This window comes from Zea mays, chromosome 3 (assembly GCF_902167145.1).
Source record: "Zea mays cultivar B73 chromosome 3, Zm-B73-REFERENCE-NAM-5.0, whole genome shotgun sequence".
NCBI lineage: Eukaryota > Viridiplantae > Streptophyta > Magnoliopsida > Poales > Poaceae > Zea > Zea mays.
Window position 1 is genome coordinate 181,664,734 of NC_050098.1, and position 20,906 is coordinate 181,685,639.

Below are 20,906 nucleotides of genomic sequence, written 5' to 3' on the forward strand. Positions count from 1 at the left end.
AGTAGCTTGTGCATTTCTATGGATTTGTTCATTTATAAGCATAGGGCTATCCGAGCTATCAAATTTCATTCCATTCTCTACAATCTCCCATATGCTTGGATGGAGAGAGAATAAGTGACTACGCATTTTGTGACTCCAAAATCCGTAGTCCTCCCCATCGAAGTGTGGAGGTTTACCAAGAGGAATGGAAAGCAAATGCGAATTCGAACTATGTGGAATACGAGAATAATCAAATGAAAAGTTCGAATTGACCGTCTTCCTGTAGTCGTTGTCGTCGTCCTTTTGGGAGGAAGTAGACTCATCGCTATCGTCGTAGTAGACGATCTCCTTGATGCGCCTTGTCTTCTTCTTCTTCCCATCTTTGCGCTTGTGGCCCGAGCCCGAGTCAGTAGGCTTGTCATCCTTCGGCTCGTTGACGAAGGACTCCTTCTCCTTGTCGTTGATCACGATTCCCTTCCCCTTAGGATCCATCTCTTCGGGCGATTAGTCCCTTCTTGAAGAGAACGGCTCTGATACCAATTGAGAGCACCTAGAGGGGGGGTGAATAGGTGATCCTGTGAAACTTGAAAACTTAAGCCACAAAAACTTGATTAATCGTTAGCACAATAATTGCCAAGTGGCTAGAGAGGAGTCAAAACACAGTAACCACAAGAAATCAATCACAGAGATGGCACAGTGGTTATCCCGTGGTTCGGCCAAGTACAAAACTTGCCTACTCCACGTTGTGGCGTCCCAACGGACGAGAGTTGCACTCAACTCCTCTCAAGTGATCCAATGATCAACTTGAATACCACGGTGTTCTTCTTTACTTTAATCTTTTCCCGTTTGCAAGGAATCTCCACAACTTGGAGTCTCTTGCCCTTACAATTGAAGTTCACAAAGAAGTACGGAGTAAGGGAGAGAAGCAACACACACACAAATCCACAACAAAATACGCACACACACGGCCAAGAATCGAGCTCAAATGACTATCTCAAAGTTCTCACTAGAACAGAGCTCGAATCACTGAGAATGACAAACGAATGCGCAAAGACTGAGTGTGGATGATCAAGAATGCTCTTAGGTTGCTTGGTGTTGTCCTCCATGCGCCTAGGGGTCCCTTTTATAGCCCCAAGGCAGCTAGGAGCCGTTGAGAGCAAATCTGGAAGGCCAATCTTGCCTTCTGTCGTCGGGTGCACCGGACAGTCCGGTGCACACCGGACACTGTCCGGTGCCCGATTTCCTTCCTAAAATGGTGCGGCCGACCGTTGCAGATCTGGGAGCCGTTGGCGCACCGGACATGTCCGGTGCACACCGGACAGTCCGGTGCCCCTTCCGACCGTTGGCCCGGCCACGTGTCGCGCGCAGATTCCGCGGCCGACCGTTGGCCCGGCCGACCGTTGGCTCACCGGACAGTCCGGTGCACACCGGACCGTCCGGTGAATTTTAGCCGTACGCCGTCGGTGAATTCCCGAGAGCGGCCACTTCACGCCGAGTCAGCCTGGCGCACCGGACACTGTCCGGTGCACCACCGGACAGTCCGGTGTGCCAGACTGAGCTGAGTCTTGGCTGCACACAGCCAAGCCTTTTTCACCTCTTTTCTTTTCTTCTTCTTTTTGTTTCTAACACTTAGACAAGTATATTAGTACAAAAAACCAATGTACTAAGGCTTAGAAACATACCTTTACTCTTGATTTGCACTTTGTCCATCCATGAGCACAAATTCACATTTAAGCACTTGTGTTGGCACTCAATCACCAAAATACTTAGAAATGGCCCAAGGGCACATTTCCCTTTCACCTTGTCTGAACAATCTGAAAGTATGAAAATGGGGAAAGGTTTCGAAGGAACCAAAGGTTACCTTGATAGTCAGGGTAATGATGATGAAGAGTACAATGAAAGTGAAGATGATTTGTTGGATTCTCAGGAGTTGGATGAATTCATCAAGGATGATGAATTTATTCCTTCCCTCGCTCAAGAGAAAAAGAAATTGAATATAAATATTACTGATGAGGCTAGCAAGAATGATGGTGCTAAAAAAGGAGGGCCTATGGAAGGTGAGGTGGCAGAAGGAGTTAGAAGGAGCAGCAGACTGGAATCTTCTGAGGAATTGAAAATTGATGATAAAGCTGCTGCAAGAGCTATTGCTAAAGATTCTTTCATCAACAAAGGTACGTCCTACAATCCTTTCTCTGTTCTTAATACTGATAATGCTGTTCTTATGGATGTGGCTCATAGAATTGGAGTTGATTTAGGATCTTCTTTTAATGATGTTGTGGAAAATTTAAACCTGATTAAATCTTTAGAGCTATCTAGGAAAAAATTAGTTGTTCAGTCTGTTAAGATTAGTGTTGATAATTCCAATATTGATTACATTGCTTCTGATGTAGATAATAATATTCATAATGATAGTTTGGATGATGATTTGTCTGATCTTGATGATGTTATGGTCCTTAGAAAAGGTCGTAAAATTCGGCACAGGGAAAAAACTGTGAGGAAAAAAATAAAGCTGGTAAATCTCCCAATAATAGGAACATCCCTATTAAGAGGAGAGGCCAGACTGGTGGTCTTGCCCTGATTTGTTCAGAATGATTTGTGTGATTTGGAATTGTCAGGGCCTCAGTAAAGAAGTGAAAAGTGAATTCCTCCGTGATAATATCATGAAAGAGAAAATTAACTTTATTGGTTTACAAGAAACCAACAAGAAAGACTTTGAAGATTCGTGGTTGAATTTCATTAGTGGTAATAGGAACTTCGTTTGGGTCTGGTCTCCCGCTAATGGTAGGTCGGGAGGTTTGCTGGTAGGATTTGATTCGGACATGTTTGATGTTAGAGAGAAAGAGTTGGGTGAATTTATGATTCGGACTCTGGTGATTCAAAAAGAATCAGGATTTATTTGGAACTTTATTAATGTTTACGGGGCTGCTCAAAATGACCAAAAACAGAAATTCTTAAGTGAGTTATCCTCTTTCTGTTCCAAGTGTTCTCATCCAATGTTGATTGGTGGTGATTTTAACATTCTCAGAAGAGATTCGGACAAGAATAAGCCTGGGGGTACTAATAAGTGGAGTTCCCTTTTTAATTCTATTACTGATGTGCATGAGCTGATGGAATTGGATCTTTGTGGTAGACATTTTACCTGGTCTAATAATCATAATCCACCTACTTTTGAGAAGTTAGACAGGTTTCTTGTTAGCCCAGAGTGGGATCTGCATTACAATACTGTGATTGTTACAGGTCTTAGTAGATCTTTTTCTGATCATGTGCCTTTATGCCTTAAAACTGATTTTACTTCTCCTGCTAAAAGAGACTTTAGATATGAGCTTTGTTGGAGGTTGAGACCTGAGTTTAAGTCTTTAGTTGTAAAAAATTGGTCTCTGCCTGTTAGATGTAAAAAAAGTATTGATATTTGGAAAGAAAAAACAAAAAGGTTGAAAAAATGTTGAAAGGTTGGAATATTAATGTTGAAGGTAGATATTTAAAATTTTAAAAAGATTTGATGGAGAAAATTGACATTTTAGATAAAAAATGCGAAATTATGGGTATTTCGGACTCTAAGAGAATCGAAAAACTTGATATGGAGTGGAATCTGAAAAAATCATGGAAGAAGAAATTTGTAAAAAAAAGCAAACTGTTAGAGAAAAATTCATCAATGAGGGTGATGAAAATACTAAATTCTTTCATCTTCTTGCTAAAGGTCAGAAGAGGAGGGTTAAAATTCCCTTCTTGAATCATGATGGAGTCTCTGTTAGTGATGCTGAAGGCATAAATAAAATTGCTACTTCTTATTATAAAGATCTTTTTGGTCCTTCGGTGTTATCTAGTATTAATTTGTCTCATTTCAATATGAACCAGTTGTCAGAATCTGATAGGTCTTTCCCGGCGGCTCCTTTCTCAGTTGATGAGATTAAGAAAGTGATTTATGAGATGAAACATAATAGTGCCCCTGGTCCCGATGGTTTCCCTGCTGAATTCTTTCAAAAATTTTGGGAAACAATTCATCTGGATATTGTTCATTTATTCAATGATTTTTATAACGGAAATCTTAAGATAGAAAGGTTGAATTATGGGATGGTTACTTTATTACCAAAAGTGGATAATGTGGCTGACATGAAGAATTTTAGACCTATCTGTCTTTTGAATGTGTGTTACAAAATTATTTCCAAAGTTCTGAATAACAGGCTTACGGGTTGTATCACAAACAGATACATTATGGATGGGGTCATCTCTCTCAATATGGTTTCATTAAAAACAGATACATTATGGATGGGGTCATCTCTCTCAATGAAATTCTTCATGAGGTTAAGAGGAAAAATCAAAGTGGAGTGGTTTTAAAAATTGATTTTGAAAAATCCTATGACAAAGTAAATTGGCATTTCCTCTATACTATGATGGAGAAAAAAGGTTTTGGGAACACTTGGTGTGATTGGGTCATGAGGATTGTGAGAGGTGGCAAAGTAGCCATCAAAACTAATGATATCCTGGGTCCTTATTTCACTACTCACAAAGGAGTTAGACAAGGGGATCCTTTTTCTTCCCTTCTGTTCAATTTGGTTGCTGATGGTTTAGCTTGTATGATTAAGAAAGCCGAAGATGAGAGTCTGATTGAAGGTCTGATCCCTCATATCATTCACAATGGTTGTTGTTGTTTACAGCACGCCGATGACACCATTTTTCTTATTCAAGATTGCTTGGAAGGGGCCGGAAATCTTAAATACATATTATGTTTGTTTGAAAGCATGTCAGGTTTGAAAATAAATTTTCACAAAAGTGAAATTTTGTGCTTTGGTAATGCTAAAGAGATAGACTATTTGTATGCTGATATCTTTACTTGTCCTATAGGAAATCTTCCTATGAAATACTTAGGGGTGCCAATTGATAAGAAGAAAATTAATAAAAATCTTTGGATCCTCATGATTGAGAAGCTGGAAAAAAGACTAGCTGGGTGGCAGGGTAGATTCCTGAGTCTTGGTGGTAGACTTACTCTTCTAAACAGTTGCCTATCTAATGTTCCTTTATATATGCTCTCGATTTATCCTGCCCCTAAGTCAGTTATCAAAAAAATTGATATTCTTAGGAGGAGGCTTCTGTGGCAGGGGGGTCGTCAGTCCAAAAAATTTCATTTAGCAGACTCGGAGTCAGTGTGCTCTCCCAAAAATCAGGGTGGATTGGGTGTCTTGAATCTGGAGTTTATGAATGATTCCTTACTATCTAAATGGCTTTGGAATATTGAAAATTCGAAAGGCTTATGGCAAAAAATTATTGCCAGTAAATACATTAAAGGAAAACCCCTTATTTTAGTTAAGCAAAAACAAAGTGATTCTCATTTATGGGAAAAAATTCTGAGTTTACGAGACAATTTTTACAAATACTGTAAAACTAAAGTTGGTAATGGCCTGGAGACTAGTTTCTGGAAAAGTAATTGGATTGGTAATCAACCTCTATCTTATCAGTTTCCTGTTCTTTTTGACTTGACCTATGACAAAGATGTTTCTGTTAATGATGTTTTCACATCTAATTTTGAGTCTCTTACTTTCAGAAGAAGGATTGTGGGTAATTTGAGGATGTTATTCGATGAAATGATAAGTTGTTGTAATCAGGTAACACTGTCTGATCAAAAGGATAAAATTGTGTGGAATCTGAGGAAAAAAGGCTTCTCAGTTAATTCTATGTACAAAAAGGAAATGGAAGATCAAATTTTGATTCCATATAAGTTCTTGTGGAAATCTAAATTGCCTCATAAAATCAAGGTTTTCTTCTGGTTAGCGGTAAGAAATAAAATTCTTACTAAGGACAACCTGAAGAAAAGGAACTTGATTGGTTCTTTGAATTGTTGTTTCTGTGGGGTGGATGAATCTATCGATCACCTGTTCTTTCAGTGCCCCATTGCTAAATATATGTGGAGAGTGATTCAAGTTGCCTTGAATTTAAGGCTGATTCCGAATAGTATCAACAATCTTTATGACAATTGGTTATGTAAACCAAAAGACAAAATGGCTCATTTGGTGTTATTTGGTTGTGGTGCTTTATTCTGAGCTATTTGGCGCACTAGAAATGATTGGTGCTTTGGAAAAAGTCATTTACTTGATCCTTCTAACATCATTTTTCTTTGATGCTTCTGTCTGGATTCTTGGGCTACTCGTCAGAAAAGAAGGAGCAAAGAATGGTGGTGCTAGGAAGCAAGCTAATCCGAAAGACGGCAAGTGAAGCTTTCGGTAGGGCCTTGGGGTGGTGCCCTCTTGACAGACGCATTTCTGGTTGATTTGGAAGCTGGAACTTGGAAGATGATGTTGATATTTGTCTGTCTTTTGTTGGCTAGAATGTTCAGTTCCTTTTATGGCTTCTGCCTGTCAGGTTGGGTTGTAAATAAGAAAGTCTTATGTAGTTCATCGTAGGCCAAAACTTATTCTGCTATCTTAGGCTCTTCACTGATCTAGCTTGATAGGTTAGAGTCTAGATAGGGTCCTGGCCGTGTTCGATCTTTTGGGATGATGTGCCGCGGGGTGACGGTTGTTTCAAACTTTCCTATTTCTTAATGAAATAGGGGGCTTCACCCCTTCGTAAAAAAAATCAACTCACGAAAAGAGGACAATCATATCAAAAGAGCCGATTAGTGCAACCAACATTGCCAATCCACATGACCAAGAGAAGTTGATGCTTTATTTATTATTGTGCATCTGCAGAGCAATTCACCGATCACTGCATATCCTTCTCTGGTTGACAGGTCAAGCAAGATGACATGCTTGAAACTTGACCGCCTCTAGCACTCAGATGTGGTCGGAGCCACATTCAAGAGAGATGATTGCATCAGCTACGTATCTCAGCTCTACGTGTGTCGATCGCTCGGACGACCGTCCGCTGGTTTCCCGTATGATGACATATTCTGGTATGCTTGGTAGGACGACTACACCAACTATTCATCGGCATGGCTTACTCAAAGAAGTACTATGCTGGGATGAGCAACTGGACGTGACGGGTGATAGCAGCAGCGGTGCGAGGAGGCGGGCACGGAGCAGCGAGGCTTGCGTTGAAGAGTTGGTAGGACGACTACACCAACTCTTCACCGCCTCTAGCACTCAGATTTTTGTCGGTTCTTGCTTCTGAACATTCGGCTGTTGTTGGTAGCCTCTGAAACAACCGAATCCAAGCTAGACGACCATTCGACCGCACACGAGACTATCTATCAGAGTCAAATGCAAAAGATACACTGACATGCATACGGCATAGTATGGCCCCTGTCAAACAAACATGGACGAAAACACAGAGCTTTGTGTTTAATTACTACTATCTTACAGTTGCTTTATTGTTTGTACAACCCAGGCTCATGAACAGCAGCAGGCCAACGCGGAAGCTCTCGCCCATGCCCCATATCGTCCCTCGCAGACGTTTGTGTCGACCACATGGCATACTGTTACTAACGGTGCTGCTACCGACAGGTACAGGATTTTTTTCCCATACAAGCAACTAAGCAAGCGGACTGGAACTGCACAATTCGAGACACTCGTCAGTCGTCACAGTTCACCACATGGCGCTGCCCGAGCGGCGCAGCCCGCGACCGCCCTTCTTGGCGCTCACATTCTCCCTTGCCTGCTCCACCATCTTCTCCACCAGCTGAAAACAGACACGAAAGCCAATGAGCCATGGCATGAGGGTTTGAGGTCACTTGTCTTGACAAAGCATGTCGATTGTTGCTCTGGCAACTAGCAAATGATCGAGCGTGTCGATTGTTACACCGACAGCTAGCAAATGCTCGACACTCCGTAAAACTAAAGAATAGCGCTATTGAGGGGAAGTTACCTTCTTTTTCTTCGATAGCAGAATCGTCTTCTGAAAAAAAAAAGAAAAAGAAAAAGAAGAGACGTGTCCGATCAGAGCCATGCATAGCGGATAGGAAAAGGACATGATGGCCATTCTTGTCACTACCTGCTCTGCTCTGAGGCGATCGTTCTCCTCTTTGAGGTGGTTCAGTTCAGCTTCGAGCTCCACCGTATACGCCTGCACACCAGCGCCATTTCAGAGCACATGATGGAGTCTGGCAGTCTGCCAATGACCCAAACAAAGACCGACCACGAAACTGACGCGAACAACAGCACGCACACCTGCTTCCTGGCGCGTGACCGGGCCGCGGACTCACGGTTCTTGATCATCCGCCGCTGCCGGCGCTCCACGGTCTTCTCGGTGCACGCGTCCTCGGGGGAGTCGCGCTTCCGCGCGCTGCCGCCGCCGCCGCCGCCGCCGTAGTTCCGGACCGTCCCTGCCCCTTCGTTGCCAATGCAGCTCATCATCTCCGCCTGCGTCATCGCGCTCACCCCGTCCGACGACCCCGGGCTCACGGCGGCCGTCACGCACTGAGACGGCGGCACCACCGCGATGGCCCTGGGGTACCCGTTGTGGTACCCCGTGCCGTTGCCCATAACCGGGTACACGGCGTTGGGCGCCGGCGCTGCCACTTGGTACGACATCGTGGGAGCCGCGTGCTGCTGCTGGATGCCCATCCGCCCGGCTGGGATTGGGGCCATGCCGACGACCGCGTGGCCGTGGCCGGCGAAGGCTCCCCGCACGACGCCGGCCTTCACCAGGAAGTCCTCCAGCGTCATGTCGGCCAGCGTCACCTGCTGCCGCCCGCTGGCGGCGACGCCGCCGCCGCCACCGCCGCTCCCCGTCTGGGGCTGCACCACGGCCTGCGCCGCCGCGTTGGCCTGCCGAACCAATCCTCCGTTCTCACCTGTTCCATTCGCCACGGGCATCATCGGCTCCCGCTGCGTGCCCTCCTGCTTGCTGCAGCCGCCGGTGGCGGTGGCGGCCTGGAACTCCTCGGCGTTCCATATGTTGGCCATGAACTCGTCCATGTTCATGGACCCGAAGTTGCGCCCCGGCTCGCAGAGCGAGCTCTGCAGCTCCTCCAGCGTAAGCGACATGACGGACGACTGCCGCGCCAGCGGATCCACCACTACCACCACCTCCTCCTCCTCGGCAGCGCTCTGGTCGCGCTGATGCGAGGTTACCTCCTGCTCGTCGAGGGTGGCCTTCACGTTCTTGGTGGTCTCCGACGCCATATCATATCTCACTCGACCTGCAACTGCAAAGACTCCTTTTAGCGCTCTGCTGATGCGTCGTCGAACGCGGCACGCGGTCCTTAAAGCCTGCATGCGAAAGCCAGGCAGGCGTGGACGTAGTGATTAGAAACGGTTCGGGTTAGATGGGTCGAGAAAACCCAGGTGCGGCCGTGCGGGTGCCGGGTGGTGCTTGTCGCAGCTGGTGCGGTTCGCTCAGCTGGTTTGATGACTGATCGGCTCTAGCGAGTGGACGTCTCTTCCTCGTTTGGATCTTTACTCAGGGAATTACGAACAGCAGGAGGATCTTGTGTGCTCTCCTACGCGTCGTCGCATGCTATGGCTAACAAAAATACTCTACGCACTCCAAGACCCTGACGACATTCCGCACACCGCACGTGCTTGTTGTCGACTTATCTTTTGCGGCACGAGATCAGATCAGCTAGATGGATAGATACAGATACTGGCGGTGTTATACGAAAACTCGGGCTCTCTTTTTCTGTTCGGTTGTCCGGCAGAGAATCCGACTGCGCGGGTGACGTTGCTCTCCGGCCGTTTCCCAAACGGGACAGGTCACTGCTGATAGAGCCGCGAGGAGGCGTGACCATCTGAACCGGTTTCCTACGGCTTCTGTGGGGATACAGACAGATACAGCCAACCCCGGCCGTGCGCGACGCGCGAGATCTGACGAGGACGCTGTTGACATCTAGCTCGGCTGCCGCGGAGACACCTCCGTCTATATGCGCGGACGTAGCCCGTGATCGTCTACTCCTATTCAAACTCGAAGGACGCGCTACGTACGGTACCAGTATTTGTTCGTGCATGACGTACTTGTCCGGGTACAGTGTACCGCGGAAATAGAGCGTGGCAGCATGCTCTATCTCCAGACTCCAGAGTCCATATGTGTGTGTCAGTGTGTGTCCAGTGACTCTGTACTAGCGTGGAGTCCAAGTCAAGCATGCAGCTGCAGCTTTCGCTTGTAGCGGCTGCAAACGAATACCTGCAGAAACTATTACCTGTGCTGTGCTGTTCTGGTGCATCCGCAGCTGTATCTGTTTGGAACAGACAGACTTTAGTAGCTGCGCGAAAGTGCAGACCAATTGTTGCCATAGGGGACGTTCGTGTCTCTTGTTGATCCTTGCTTTGCCTGATTGAGCGAAGCATAGAGCAATTTGGATGTGCTAGTTCATAGCCGCTTCACCTTGGTTGTTTTACTGACACAACAAGTCAACAACAAAGAAATAATCCTTGTTAGCATGGTCTAGCCAATCTGGCTCGCCTGGCCTAGCAAGGATAGTCTGGCCCAGCGAGGTAGGACGAAACAAGCTGGCAACAAATCCAAACGCGGCCTGGGCCGTCTATTGTTTTAGATGGAGATTGCTTGTATATTGTTACATACTCGCGTCTGGTACGTCCCTTATATCCGATGTTGGCCCCTTGTAGGCCCATGTCAAATTTAAGCTTCAGTACAAACTTACGTAAAAAGAGAAACCAAGATATGAATTATGGCGAATTGTCTATGTCTAAATCTGCGATCCCCAACTACTCGTATGCTGGTTTCTCTCTCTTTCAAGTTTGTTTTCGTTCAGGTTTAAGATGCGCATAAATAATTGCACTATTCGTCCATTCATGTTTCCATTGGTTTTTCCGTACCTGTCGGCGTCTTCTTGGGTCTTCTTCGTCGGTTTTGTGGCCGATTAATCTTGCAGGTTATCGTGCGTGGTAAAGTATTGAAACTAGAACATAGTTCATGCAATATTTGCAAATAACGAGAGTGCTGGATCTTGTGTTCTGTGCAAGCATCGGCCAGAGAGCCCAAGGGGTTTGATTGTGCAACGGGCGCTGAGCCTAGGAATGCTCGATAAGTTATGCCCCGAAAACAAATCGTCATAGCATTGGGCCGTCTCGTCATAAATTCCACAGAGAATAGAAACTGAAACACGAAGGTTGCTGAATCTGAGTTCATCAACCCACCTATGAAGCGTCTCTTAATTAACCCATCTATGTGGGGACCAATAAGTAGCGTGACAAACTACTGGCCAGCAAAATCCAGCAACTGGAAGTTCATCAACCACTGCCTTGGGGCCAATACCGTTTATTCTCCAGTTATACGCGAGTATCTATCTACTACAGTAGCTAGTTTAATCTCTTCACCGACCTTTCCCAACGTTCAGTTGAGGCTCAGGCATCCTGCGCCCTGGGCTCCTGGTGCAGCTCGCTCTCGCCGAGCAGGAGCTCCCTGATGATCTCGTCCCCGATCCCGTCCATGTCCGGGAGCGCGTGCCCGGCCTCGGGGTGCTCGTGGTACCGCACCCACGGCAGCTTCTGCGCCACGTACCGCTGGATCTCCACCTGGACGATCTTGTCCTGGCGCCCCTGCCAGATGCTGACGCCGCCCTCCCCGTCGGGGAACGGGTTCTCGATCTCCGTGGGGTCGAACTCCCACGTGCCGAACAGGATCGTCGCGTCGCGGCACAGCGACTCGTAGGTCCCCTGCTGCGTCGCTTTGGCCGGGTCCACCTGGCCGCTCTCGCGCTGCTTCCTCCAGAGCGCGGTGAGGATCTCCCAGTCCTTGGCGGTGAACGCGTCGCGCTCGGCCCTGACGATCGGCGACACCCGGAACCACTTCTGCGCGAGCCAGGCGTGGAGCAGCGCCGGCGCGTGGTGCGCGATCCAGAAGGTCCTACGGTCCCGGGCGTGGAGCCTCCCGTACGCGGCCCTCGACACGTTAGCAGGCAGCGGCCACCAGTAGTTCACCGCCGGCGCGGCCAGGGCCACTCCGGCCAGCCTGCGACGAGACCGAGAGCCCACCCATTCAGAACATATATATATATACACGAGCTGATCGATACCACACCTGCTGCGGTTTGTTTTTCTACTGAGACGGTGTGGTGGTACGACCTGTTGGGAATGTATTTGAGGCAGCTCCATGCTGGGTAGCCGCCCACGGAGCACCCTACCACGTAGAACCTGTCCCCGAGCTGCAGCGCGTCGGCGAGCTCCTCGACGTCCGTGGCGTCGCTCTTGAGGCAGCGCTTCGGGTTGGCGTCGCTGTCGCCATACCCGGCTCTGTCGAAGAAGAGCATGTATATGCCCAGCTGCTCCACAAGCTCCTGCATGCATGCATGCGGTCGTGGAGGCCCGCCCGATCGTTAACAACCTAACGAACTCTCAGCCGAAGAACAGTCTGTGTTTTTTTTTTACCTGGGACACGGGGAACCCGCTCTCCTTGGTGGAGGAGAAGCCATGGATGAAAACGATCCTGAACCTGGCGTTCTCCCTGCGCACTCCTTCCTCCCTGTAGGCAAGGTGCCGGCCGTCTTTCAGCCGGATTCTAGGTGAGCTGATCGGCGGCCCTCCTGGGGCGCCCAAGATCGCCGGGGGCGGCGGGCGGGTGGCCTGGTACGCCCAGCCCAGCCCCAGCAGCGCCACCGCAGACACCAGGGCTATCTTGGAGAGAGCGATCATTTCCACTCTCGTCGGACGCCGCCAGACCGCAGATAAGACGATCAGACTTCTCTTCGAATACTGATGAGATATATGGATGGCCTTGCCTATGAATAATGTGGTTTGAGGCAGTCTCGGGATCAAGGACACCGGCTAGACGGTCATCACTTGGCTACTCGTCTGTCAAGTGCCCATCGTCTCCGTGCCTGCAGCACGCGGGTGTCCTGACGGCGCGGCTGGTTACAGCGACCACCACACCACGTAGGCAAGGCAACCGCTCCGCTGGTATACTCCAAGCGGCAGCGCCCGTCGGCTTTGTGCCGTTGTGTGCGCGCGTGTCGGACTGCTGCTGCACGGCGTGATCTCGACTTTGTCCGTAGCCGCGATCTTGGCGCAACAAGGTTTACCGGCCGAAGCAGATTTCGGTCTTGGGTCTGTGCTGTTCGGGTAATGATAGCGAGCGCGCGATGTGATCCCCGCTGCCTTTTGATGCATCCCTTCTCGCTCGAGCTTTTTTCACTTGCCGAGTGGCCGTAAACGTAAACAGGCAGTGGGCGCTCGTGTCTTGCTCTCGCCATGTTTCGACACATAGACAGCATGACTGTGACTCTTGACTAGCGAAGAGCGTCACAGGGGTCACCCGTCCAGTCCATGAACACGTACGATTGGTCGTCGATCGAGGCAGATGCTGTGTAAAGTCACAACTCACAAGCAAGCGCAGCTGAGCGGTGTCACCACTCGCCACGGAGCTGGCCGTGCGATGGGGAAGTGGACGTGGATTTTTTTTTTCGCGACGTTCTCATCGCCTTCTTGGCTTCTTGTGGTCGCTCGCCGCTGCCCGTCGCATGCGAGCAGATTCACAGCGACGCTGGACGCCAGAGTGGCCCAACGAGCGCAAGCTTCCAGCCCACTAGACTGGAACTAACGAGCCCGCCAACTATACACGGAGCTGGGCCGGCTAGACCGTGCAACGCCTGGCCCGACGCGCGCGCCGGTGCGCCCCGACCGTCCGGCCGAGCGAGCTCCTTTCCTTTCCGCTTTCGAGTCCACTCCGTGTTTCCGTTCCGTCCCAGGCGACGGAGTCCAACGCGGGCGATTCACGTGCCGCTTTCGAACCCATTTCCCCCCTACAATTCCTCCGGTCCAGTCCAGGCTAATGATGTCTGGTGCACAGCGCATCCGTTCCAAAAACGAGCTAGCCCCGTACCGTATGCATGCACCTCGCGCGCGGCGCCCCCCCCCCCCCCCCCCCCCCCCCCCCCCCCCCGCTGCGTCTGTGGCTCCCCGGCGTGCTGGACACGTAGCGCGCGCAGCGGCTTTGAACGGTTATTTTGTTCGGCGCCGCCGGACACCAGCGCAGCATGCGCTCCAGGTGATCGGATCGGCGGCGGGCGGGTCCGGTCACGCGGGCCGCCTCCTGCTTTTTTGACGACGTCTTTGCCAATTAGCGTCATCATGTTCGTGTTCTATTTCTATCAAAGTAAGGTAAAGCTGCACTGGGCTATTATGTCGGCAGCAAATGTTTTTCTGCTTCGTCTCGCCGGTCTCGCGGATTAGAGGGAGGAAAGAGGCTCGACCGCTCGAGTGAGCTGCATTGTGGCTATGGGGGGCAGTCTGTGGATATTCCATGGGATTGGGGGAGGCCCACGCTAGTGGAAGAGCGACAGGGCCGACACTAGCGAGACGACACGAGAGTTCCCGAGTTGGTGCAGTTCTCAACTGCTTAGAAACGTATGCGGTATGCCATGAATATCTTCGCATCCAGTTCGGATAGTAGAATTTTTTTTTCATTATAAAGTTAGGTAAATAACGATTTCTTCACACAAACTGACCGAACTTATCTCACGATGGATGCTGTTGTTATAACGATTGCAAGAGGTTCTTTTTCATGTCTCTGAAGGTGCCCGTTGCTGAAGAAGTTGGCAGTGAAGAGGCCGGGACCAGGATGTCCGTGACTCAAGGAGTTATCGAAGACTTTGGCTTTCTCTGGTAGGCCTAAACGGCAGGGCCGCCGATCCTAAGAATTTTAGGACTTGGAGCGAAAATGGTAGACGGAGGGGGCTCTTAAAAATTGATATTACAACAGTAACATATACATATAGTGGTAGGACCGTAGGAGCGAAATGGAGAGTGATGAATGTGATGAACCCGAACAACCCTTCTACTCTAGCCTGGTTTTTTGTTTTTGTTTTTTTGTACTTCAAACGGTTTAAAATGTCTAACTAACATGACATACGTGTGGAGCAAATCAGAACGCGCCGTGTCGCTAAAGACAACAACTATAAATTTTGGTCGGTTCAATACCGAGCTAACCGACCAATCAGAAGCTGTCACATGTAAATGGTCGGTTGGTATCGACCCAACCGTTAAATGGACCTGTTGGTATCAAACAACATCGACTCCAACTTGTAGGTACCAACTGCACCAATCGACTGGTCGGAACAATCGACGTTGAAGCTGGTGCGGTCAGTAACGACCGCCCGCCGGAACGCATCAGGCGGGCCTGACCGTCTAGCGTTGGATCCAGCCTAACACCCAATCGCTAAGTAGAGACTTAGATTGTTCAAAAATCTCTCTTGCCCTATTTTCATGCTTGCTTAAATGTGCTTGTAAAATGGCGAAAGGTCAACATGGTCACTTATGTCCATTCCTTATTTTCTAATGCTAAACGGGATGTTTGTCCATCAGCTTCTGCTATTTCTACATCGTTTTGTATCTAAGAATTGCGGCTGCAACAGTCCGAATAACTTACTTTAATCCAAAGCGAACGTAAAAAAAGTTCGATTATTGAGAACCAGAAGGAGAAATGTATTGGTAGCGACAAAAATCATTACAGATGGTTTTATTTGGACGACGATAGCATATGTCAACATGGCCGGACCGCCGGCCGGACCCCGGTGTTGAGGGGGGACACAAGAACTAACCGTTCCATCCTAAATCTGTTTTAATTTCTCGTCCTAGTGTACCTCACCTAATTAAACTCCATTCAAATACCCGGTATATATACCTCCGCTCCGCACAGGCACGGCCAGTGACGACTATTCACTAGTCCACTGGTCGCAATTCACCGCCGCCTTCGGCACCGCGCGCGGCAAGCAAGGCCAGGGACCATGCGTCAGTCCAAATTAAAGCTGGTTGTTTCGTTCAGCGGTGTACGCAGCACCCCGCATGCATTCGCACGCAAATTTATCAACGCAAGGTGCGTGCACATATATATATATATATATATATATATATATATATATATATATATATATATGACTACTGTATATATGTACTATTGTGTACTATGCTGGTGTATGGTATGCCTCCGCTTGATTCACACTAGCTAGCACGCGCGTTCGCTGACGCAGGTTTCCTGAATTCTTTGCCTGGCTCGGGTGTGAAAGCCTCCAAGGCTTGATTGAAACCGCGAGGGACACATAAAAGATAGAGCGAGCGAGAAGCGTAGCTCGTTGGCTTCGTCCAGCATATATACTGGTGTCTGGTGGTGGTGGCCACAGAGACCCTTCGTTTTCCGCAGGGCCGTGACAGGCACGCCTTGACATTAAGCTAGCTAGCTGCTGCTTGCTGCTAGAGTGCTAGCTATACCTCCGGCCTCCCTCTCTCCACCAAACCCCCAAGATCAAGAGACACTTACTTGTGTAGAGGCTATATATACTTATACAACAAGGCTCGTCGATCGGTACGACGGTGGTCAGAGGATCGAGGATCATCCATATATGGGGCTGCGGGCTTGTGCCTCCATGGAAGGCGATGAGGCCGCCGTCGGCTCCCCTAATTTCTTCCAGTGGCTCAAGCCGCGATGCTCCTTATCGTCGCCGTCGTCGCGGTCCTCGTCTGGCTCGTCGTCGTCGTCGTCGTCGACCTCGACGATGGCGTCCAGGCATCAACTACTAGCCCTCGGCGAGGAGGGACAAGCAGCCGGCCGTGGAGTCGTTGTTGCGCAGCAGGAAGCGAGCAGCGTGACGTGCCTGCCGCTGCTCAGCAGGCTCGGTGGCGAGCGGAAGGGGGACGATGGTCATCACGAGCAGTGCGCCGTCAAAGAAGAGACCACGAGCGGCGGCGGCGCGACCGGCGGTTTGTTGGCTCCGTCCGGCGTGGATCTGAATATCGCGTTGCCGGTCGGTGGGTCCTGCAGCATTGATGATGAGGACGCCGTCATGGAAGAAGAGAAGGGTGGCGGCGAAGACGAAGTGGACCAGGAGGCGGCGGGTGGTGGTGAGGACGAGAGCGAGTGGAAGCGTACGCATGGCGGCGAGGCGGAGGAAGGGATGATGATGATGACGATGGATCGGCAGGAGCGTGACGACGACGTGGCGCCGTCGGTGGAAGGATCGGACACCTTCGTCGGCGTGGTGGTGGGTGAGGGCGGGCGCGGCCTGCCGCCGCCGCTCGCCGGGTGCCGGTACTGGATCCCGACGCCGGCGCAGATCCTCGTCGGCCCGGTGCAGTTTATCTGCCATGTCTGTAACAAGACCTTCAACCGATACAACAACATGCAGGTATGTTACCATGTTTGCCATGCCTGTACTTTTGTTATTACCGACTTACGGCGCGACCTTTGATTTGCGTTTCCCTGTCGTCCTAACTCTTGTTGCTTATCTGTCGATCATACATACGCGCGTGGCTTCGATAATAATAATTAGTAAAAACAACACACACACGTCGCAATTGATCGTGTCCCGGCCGCATGAACTTGCAAGATTTGAGTCAATAATTGATGAGTGTTTTTTTGGTATAAGCTAGGAATGACACCAGCACACAAATTTGTACGTCATATATAAGTATGCGGCAACAAGAAGAGCTTGTATATAGGTGCAGATCATGGAATTTTTTATTGCAAGTTGGAAGTCGATGGATCGATCTCAATTTCATGCTACACCATTTCTGCATGCGCGCGCGCACACACACACACACACAGCGACCTAATTATCCAGTAGTTCTTCAAAATCAAAGCACAGCACACGGCAGTAAGTAATTCGACCTAATTATCCAGCAATAAACAAGCAGAAATGTTGATAAAAATTCCCTGCCCTTAGTTACTACTACTACTACTCCAGCTAATCTACATATGCACGCATTATATATGCATCGCAGATGCACATGTGGGGCCACGGGCGCGAGTACCGCAAGGGCCCGGAGTCGCTCAAGGGGACGCAGACGCTGGCGCTGCTGAAGCTGCCGTGCTACTGCTGCGCGGCGGGGTGCAAGAACAACGTGGCGCACCCGCGCGCGCGGCCGCTCAAGGACTTCCGCACCCTGCAGACGCACTACAAGCGCAAGCACGGCGCCAAGCCCTTCCGCTGCCGCCGCTGCGCCAAGCCCTTCGCCGTCAAGGGCGACTGGCGCACGCACGAGAAGAACTGCGGCAAGCGCTGGTTCTGCGCCTGCGGCTCCGACTTCAAGCACAAGCGTTCCCTCAACGATCACGTCCGCTCCTTCGGCTCCAACCACTGCCCCGTCGACGACGAGGCCGCCGCCGCCGCCGCGCCACCAAAGGACCGCACCGTACGTTTCCACAATCGGTGAGATCGTCTCTGTCGGCTGCTGCTATAGTACGTACGTAGTTGCGAGTGAACCATGCATGCAACCAGCCGATGCGATCGAGGAAGATCAAGAGGTAACTAATTAAGCACAAGTACGCAGCGTATTTCTTTGGGAATCAATTCAAAACAAAAGTATGAAGAACATAGCTCAATAAGATGGATGGCTCTCGTGCCAAATTAAGCTGTGAAGTAGCTGAATTTTCTTCTGCCGGTATCATGGGCTGCAGGCTGCGCAACCCGGCCTCTGCCGCCCATGCATGTAGCCAGCTTGTAACCGGAGAAAATTTCTCAGCTTCACAGGCTAATTTAATTTAATTAGTGTGCATGCAATCCAATATGCAAATGTACGAGACGAGGATACTGGATACTGAGGCATTATTGTTAATTATTAACTGGCGTATATTGTTCCACTCTCTCTGATTACTTTTATTGACAATAATGCAATGCTTCTTGATTGCTTCGTCAAATTTTCAGTAACTATATATGACTTCGATTTATATAGACATGTTACTTCATTTTACTTGTGACTTGCGTATTTAATCTGCAAACATTGTTTGGGAGTTAAATTTGTATCTTCACTGGCCACATAACTTGCAATAAGGAAAATACATTATATGGAATGTTTGGTAGAGCTCCGCATAAAAAATTCTTCCTGGAAAATTCTATATGATGGAGCCCTACCAAATGGTTGAGATGCAATTATATTTTGTTGTGGAGTTAACCAATGCATAATCATTTCTCCATTTATACTATGATTGAGAAGATAAAAGAACTTGATGCTCTCCGTCGCTTTCCATTCAATCACAACCAGAGTCATCCGAAATTGTTATATTTAATCTAAAAATATAACGGTACAAATAGGAACACAAATATTTTCAAAGTGTTCGCTACTCTAGCTCTAAAACTTTTGGAGCTAGGAATGAGTATAGCTTTAAATTCTTAGAGCGGGAGCTGTGCTAAAGATGTCCATTTAGCCGATCTAATTGAAACACAAATTTATGTGTCAGTGTCAAGATATATGAGCATAACTTGGCTATAGCAAAAACACGGGTTGCATGCACTATTATAAATATGTCCTTTAGTCTCGGTTTCACAACGGGGCTAAGGCCATGTTCTAAACCACTAAAATCAATAATTAACCGCTAAAGTTAGCAGAGAGATTTAGAACGAGTCAACTAATAAACTAACTAATTATTGGTAATGTATCTCAAATAGATATTAGTTATTAGTTGCTCCAACCCAGCTAAAACCAGCTAATAACTTATTAGATAACTAACAATTAGTTATAGAGGTTTGGAACATGTTCCAAAGGACATACCCTTGAAGCTAATGAAAAAATACCCTATTATAGTTGACACAACATTCATAGGATTTGTTTAACATGGCTCTAGAGGTTGGTACATGTTACACTTGCACTTTTTAGTATAAAATTAATAACTTGGTATATATAGACATATAATCCAAAATACATTAAATATAAACAGAAAGAGAAAACAAATTGAGAGTGTCCATTGCACTATCTCCAAAAATTTTTGGAGCTGGGAATGAGTAGCACTAAATTCTTAAGAGCCGGAGCTATGCCAAAGATGCCATCTTACCTTCTTTAGCCGATCTAATTGAAACATAAGTTCGTGTGCCGTCAAGCTATAAACTTAAATTGGCTGTAGCAAAAACAGTACCATGCACTAGCTAGTAGAGACACGACCTTTTAGTCTCAGGTTTTTAACCGAAACTAGCTAGGAATCCACTGCTAAAGACACAGCAAGGATCCAAAAATACAATAACGTAAATAGAAAGACTAAAGATGGCAATAGCAATGCTCATATTAGTCTCTAATCTCGGCACTAATAATCTGTTAAACCCAAAGTCAGTTCCCCACTAGCGATGGATATGCGTTGCAAGCTTGATCGCAATATATTATATATAGATATAGAACCCCCCAAAAAAAATGTATGTATCTAAGGAACAGTAGTGTACTGTAGAATGTACATCATCGCGAGCAGCTGCTTGCTAACATGTGAGCGTGCAGCGCGAATTTGGCCTCTGACGTGTCGTAAAAAAATTTCAACATTCTTCGCGGAGGGCAACGCGCGTGCGCAAGTCAACCGGGAAAGGGACAGATGCACGCGCACCGGGCGGCCGGTATCGATATCGCGTCAGCAGCAGACGACGCAGACAAAAAAATCAAAGGTTAGCTTGGACAAGGATCGCACTCACACACACACACACAGCTAGCGAGTAGTAGCGACTACCTTGATTTGATCAAGTGGCCGGCCGGTCTCACGAGCAGCTAATAAGAGTAATTATGGCGGGGGATTAGCTTTGAACCCTTTGCCAGATATGCTTTCCGTCTCCACATTTCTAAAGGCCAGGTAGCCTCCCTGGGAGGGCAAGGGCAGCTAGCTAGGGCGAGGTGACGCGCGGGCGAGCTATAGCTGCTAGCTTTTGTCGACCGCGCGCGCGAGTCCAACTTTGTGGCTGCATCTGCATGGACCACCGAGCCTGGTCACACGCACGCACCTAGCTAGACCACCCACCTGCAGCCTGCAGTGTATGTAACGCGAGCGCGCGTTCACTTCGTCCAGCCTTCATTTGGCGCGAGTGCGATGGTACGCAAGCAGAGACTTGTCATGTGAGAGAAGCACAAGGATGACGAGATATGCTTTTACAGGTGACCTCGCCGGAGCGCGGACCGGTGATGATGTGTAGTGTAACAGCAATCCTGCCTGGTGGTGCGCCGGCCTGAGGGCGTGTACATGCCGTGCGCGCTCGTGCGTTACATTACATTACATGCATGCATCTAGCTAGATCTAGCTGCGAATAAACCGCCACGAAGGATTGTCGTGTCGTCCCGGCGGCGGCACACCACCACCACCGG

General features: G+C 48.6%; 3 protein-coding genes across 3 annotated transcripts; 1 reads left to right on the top strand and 2 right to left on the bottom strand.

The window, feature by feature from the left end:
- Nucleotides 1-7,230: 7,230 nt before the first annotated feature.
- On the bottom strand, nucleotides 7,231-9,066 carry LOC100502540 (ABRE binding protein). The gene is made up of 4 exons (NM_001397530.1): nucleotides 8,079-9,066; nucleotides 7,903-7,974; nucleotides 7,777-7,806; nucleotides 7,231-7,590 (listed from the first exon to the last, which is right to left on the bottom strand). Exons 1-4 carry the CDS (start codon nucleotides 9,033-9,035, stop codon nucleotides 7,498-7,500), a joined length of 1,152 nt encoding a protein of 383 aa, NP_001384459.1. The 5' UTR covers nucleotides 9,036-9,066; the 3' UTR covers nucleotides 7,231-7,497.
- Nucleotides 9,067-10,967: 1,901 nt separating this feature from the next.
- On the bottom strand, nucleotides 10,968-12,725 carry LOC100193753 (uncharacterized). The gene is made up of 3 exons (NM_001138839.1): nucleotides 12,237-12,725; nucleotides 11,934-12,145; nucleotides 10,968-11,820 (listed from the first exon to the last, which is right to left on the bottom strand). The coding sequence occupies exons 1-3, from the start codon at nucleotides 12,498-12,500 to the stop codon at nucleotides 11,214-11,216; spliced, it is 1,083 nt and encodes a 360-aa protein (NP_001132311.1). The 5' UTR covers nucleotides 12,501-12,725; the 3' UTR covers nucleotides 10,968-11,213.
- A 3,213-nt stretch (nucleotides 12,726-15,938) lies between these two features.
- On the top strand, nucleotides 15,939-18,479 carry LOC109944872 (zinc finger protein WIP3). Its single transcript, XM_020550416.2, has 2 exons — nucleotides 15,939-16,984; nucleotides 17,580-18,479. The coding sequence occupies exons 1-2, from the start codon at nucleotides 16,202-16,204 to the stop codon at nucleotides 18,009-18,011; spliced, it is 1,215 nt and encodes a 404-aa protein (XP_020406005.1). The 5' UTR covers nucleotides 15,939-16,201; the 3' UTR covers nucleotides 18,012-18,479.
- The last annotated feature ends 2,427 nt before the right edge of the window (nucleotides 18,480-20,906 follow it).

Bases quoted from the DNA above. Each gene is read 5' to 3' on its own strand.
- LOC100502540 (NM_001397530.1), bottom strand. From the start codon at position 9,035: ATGGCGTCGGAGACCACCAAGAACGTGAAGGCCACCCTCGACGAGCAG. The intron at 7,975-8,078 runs GTGTGCGTGCTG...GCTGGTGTGCAG, and splicing joins GGTCACGCGCCAGGAAGCAG to GCGTATACGGTGGAGCTCGA. The intron at 7,591-7,776 runs GTAACTTCCCCT...GTCTGTTTTCAG, and splicing joins TGCTATCGAAGAAAAAGAAG to CTGGTGGAGAAGATGGTGGA.
- LOC100193753 (NM_001138839.1), bottom strand. From the start codon at position 12,500: ATGATCGCTCTCTCCAAGATAGCCCTGGTGTCTGCGGTGGCGCTGCTG. The intron at 12,146-12,236 runs GTAAAAAAAAAA...GCATGCATGCAG, and splicing joins GCGGGTTCCCCGTGTCCCAG to GAGCTTGTGGAGCAGCTGGG. The intron at 11,821-11,933 runs GTCGTACCACCA...GTCTCGTCGCAG, and splicing joins CTCAAATACATTCCCAACAG to GCTGGCCGGAGTGGCCCTGG.
- LOC109944872 (XM_020550416.2), top strand. From the start codon at position 16,202: ATGGGGCTGCGGGCTTGTGCCTCCATGGAAGGCGATGAGGCCGCCGTC. The intron at 16,985-17,579 runs GTATGTTACCAT...TATGCATCGCAG, and splicing joins ACCGATACAACAACATGCAG to ATGCACATGTGGGGCCACGG.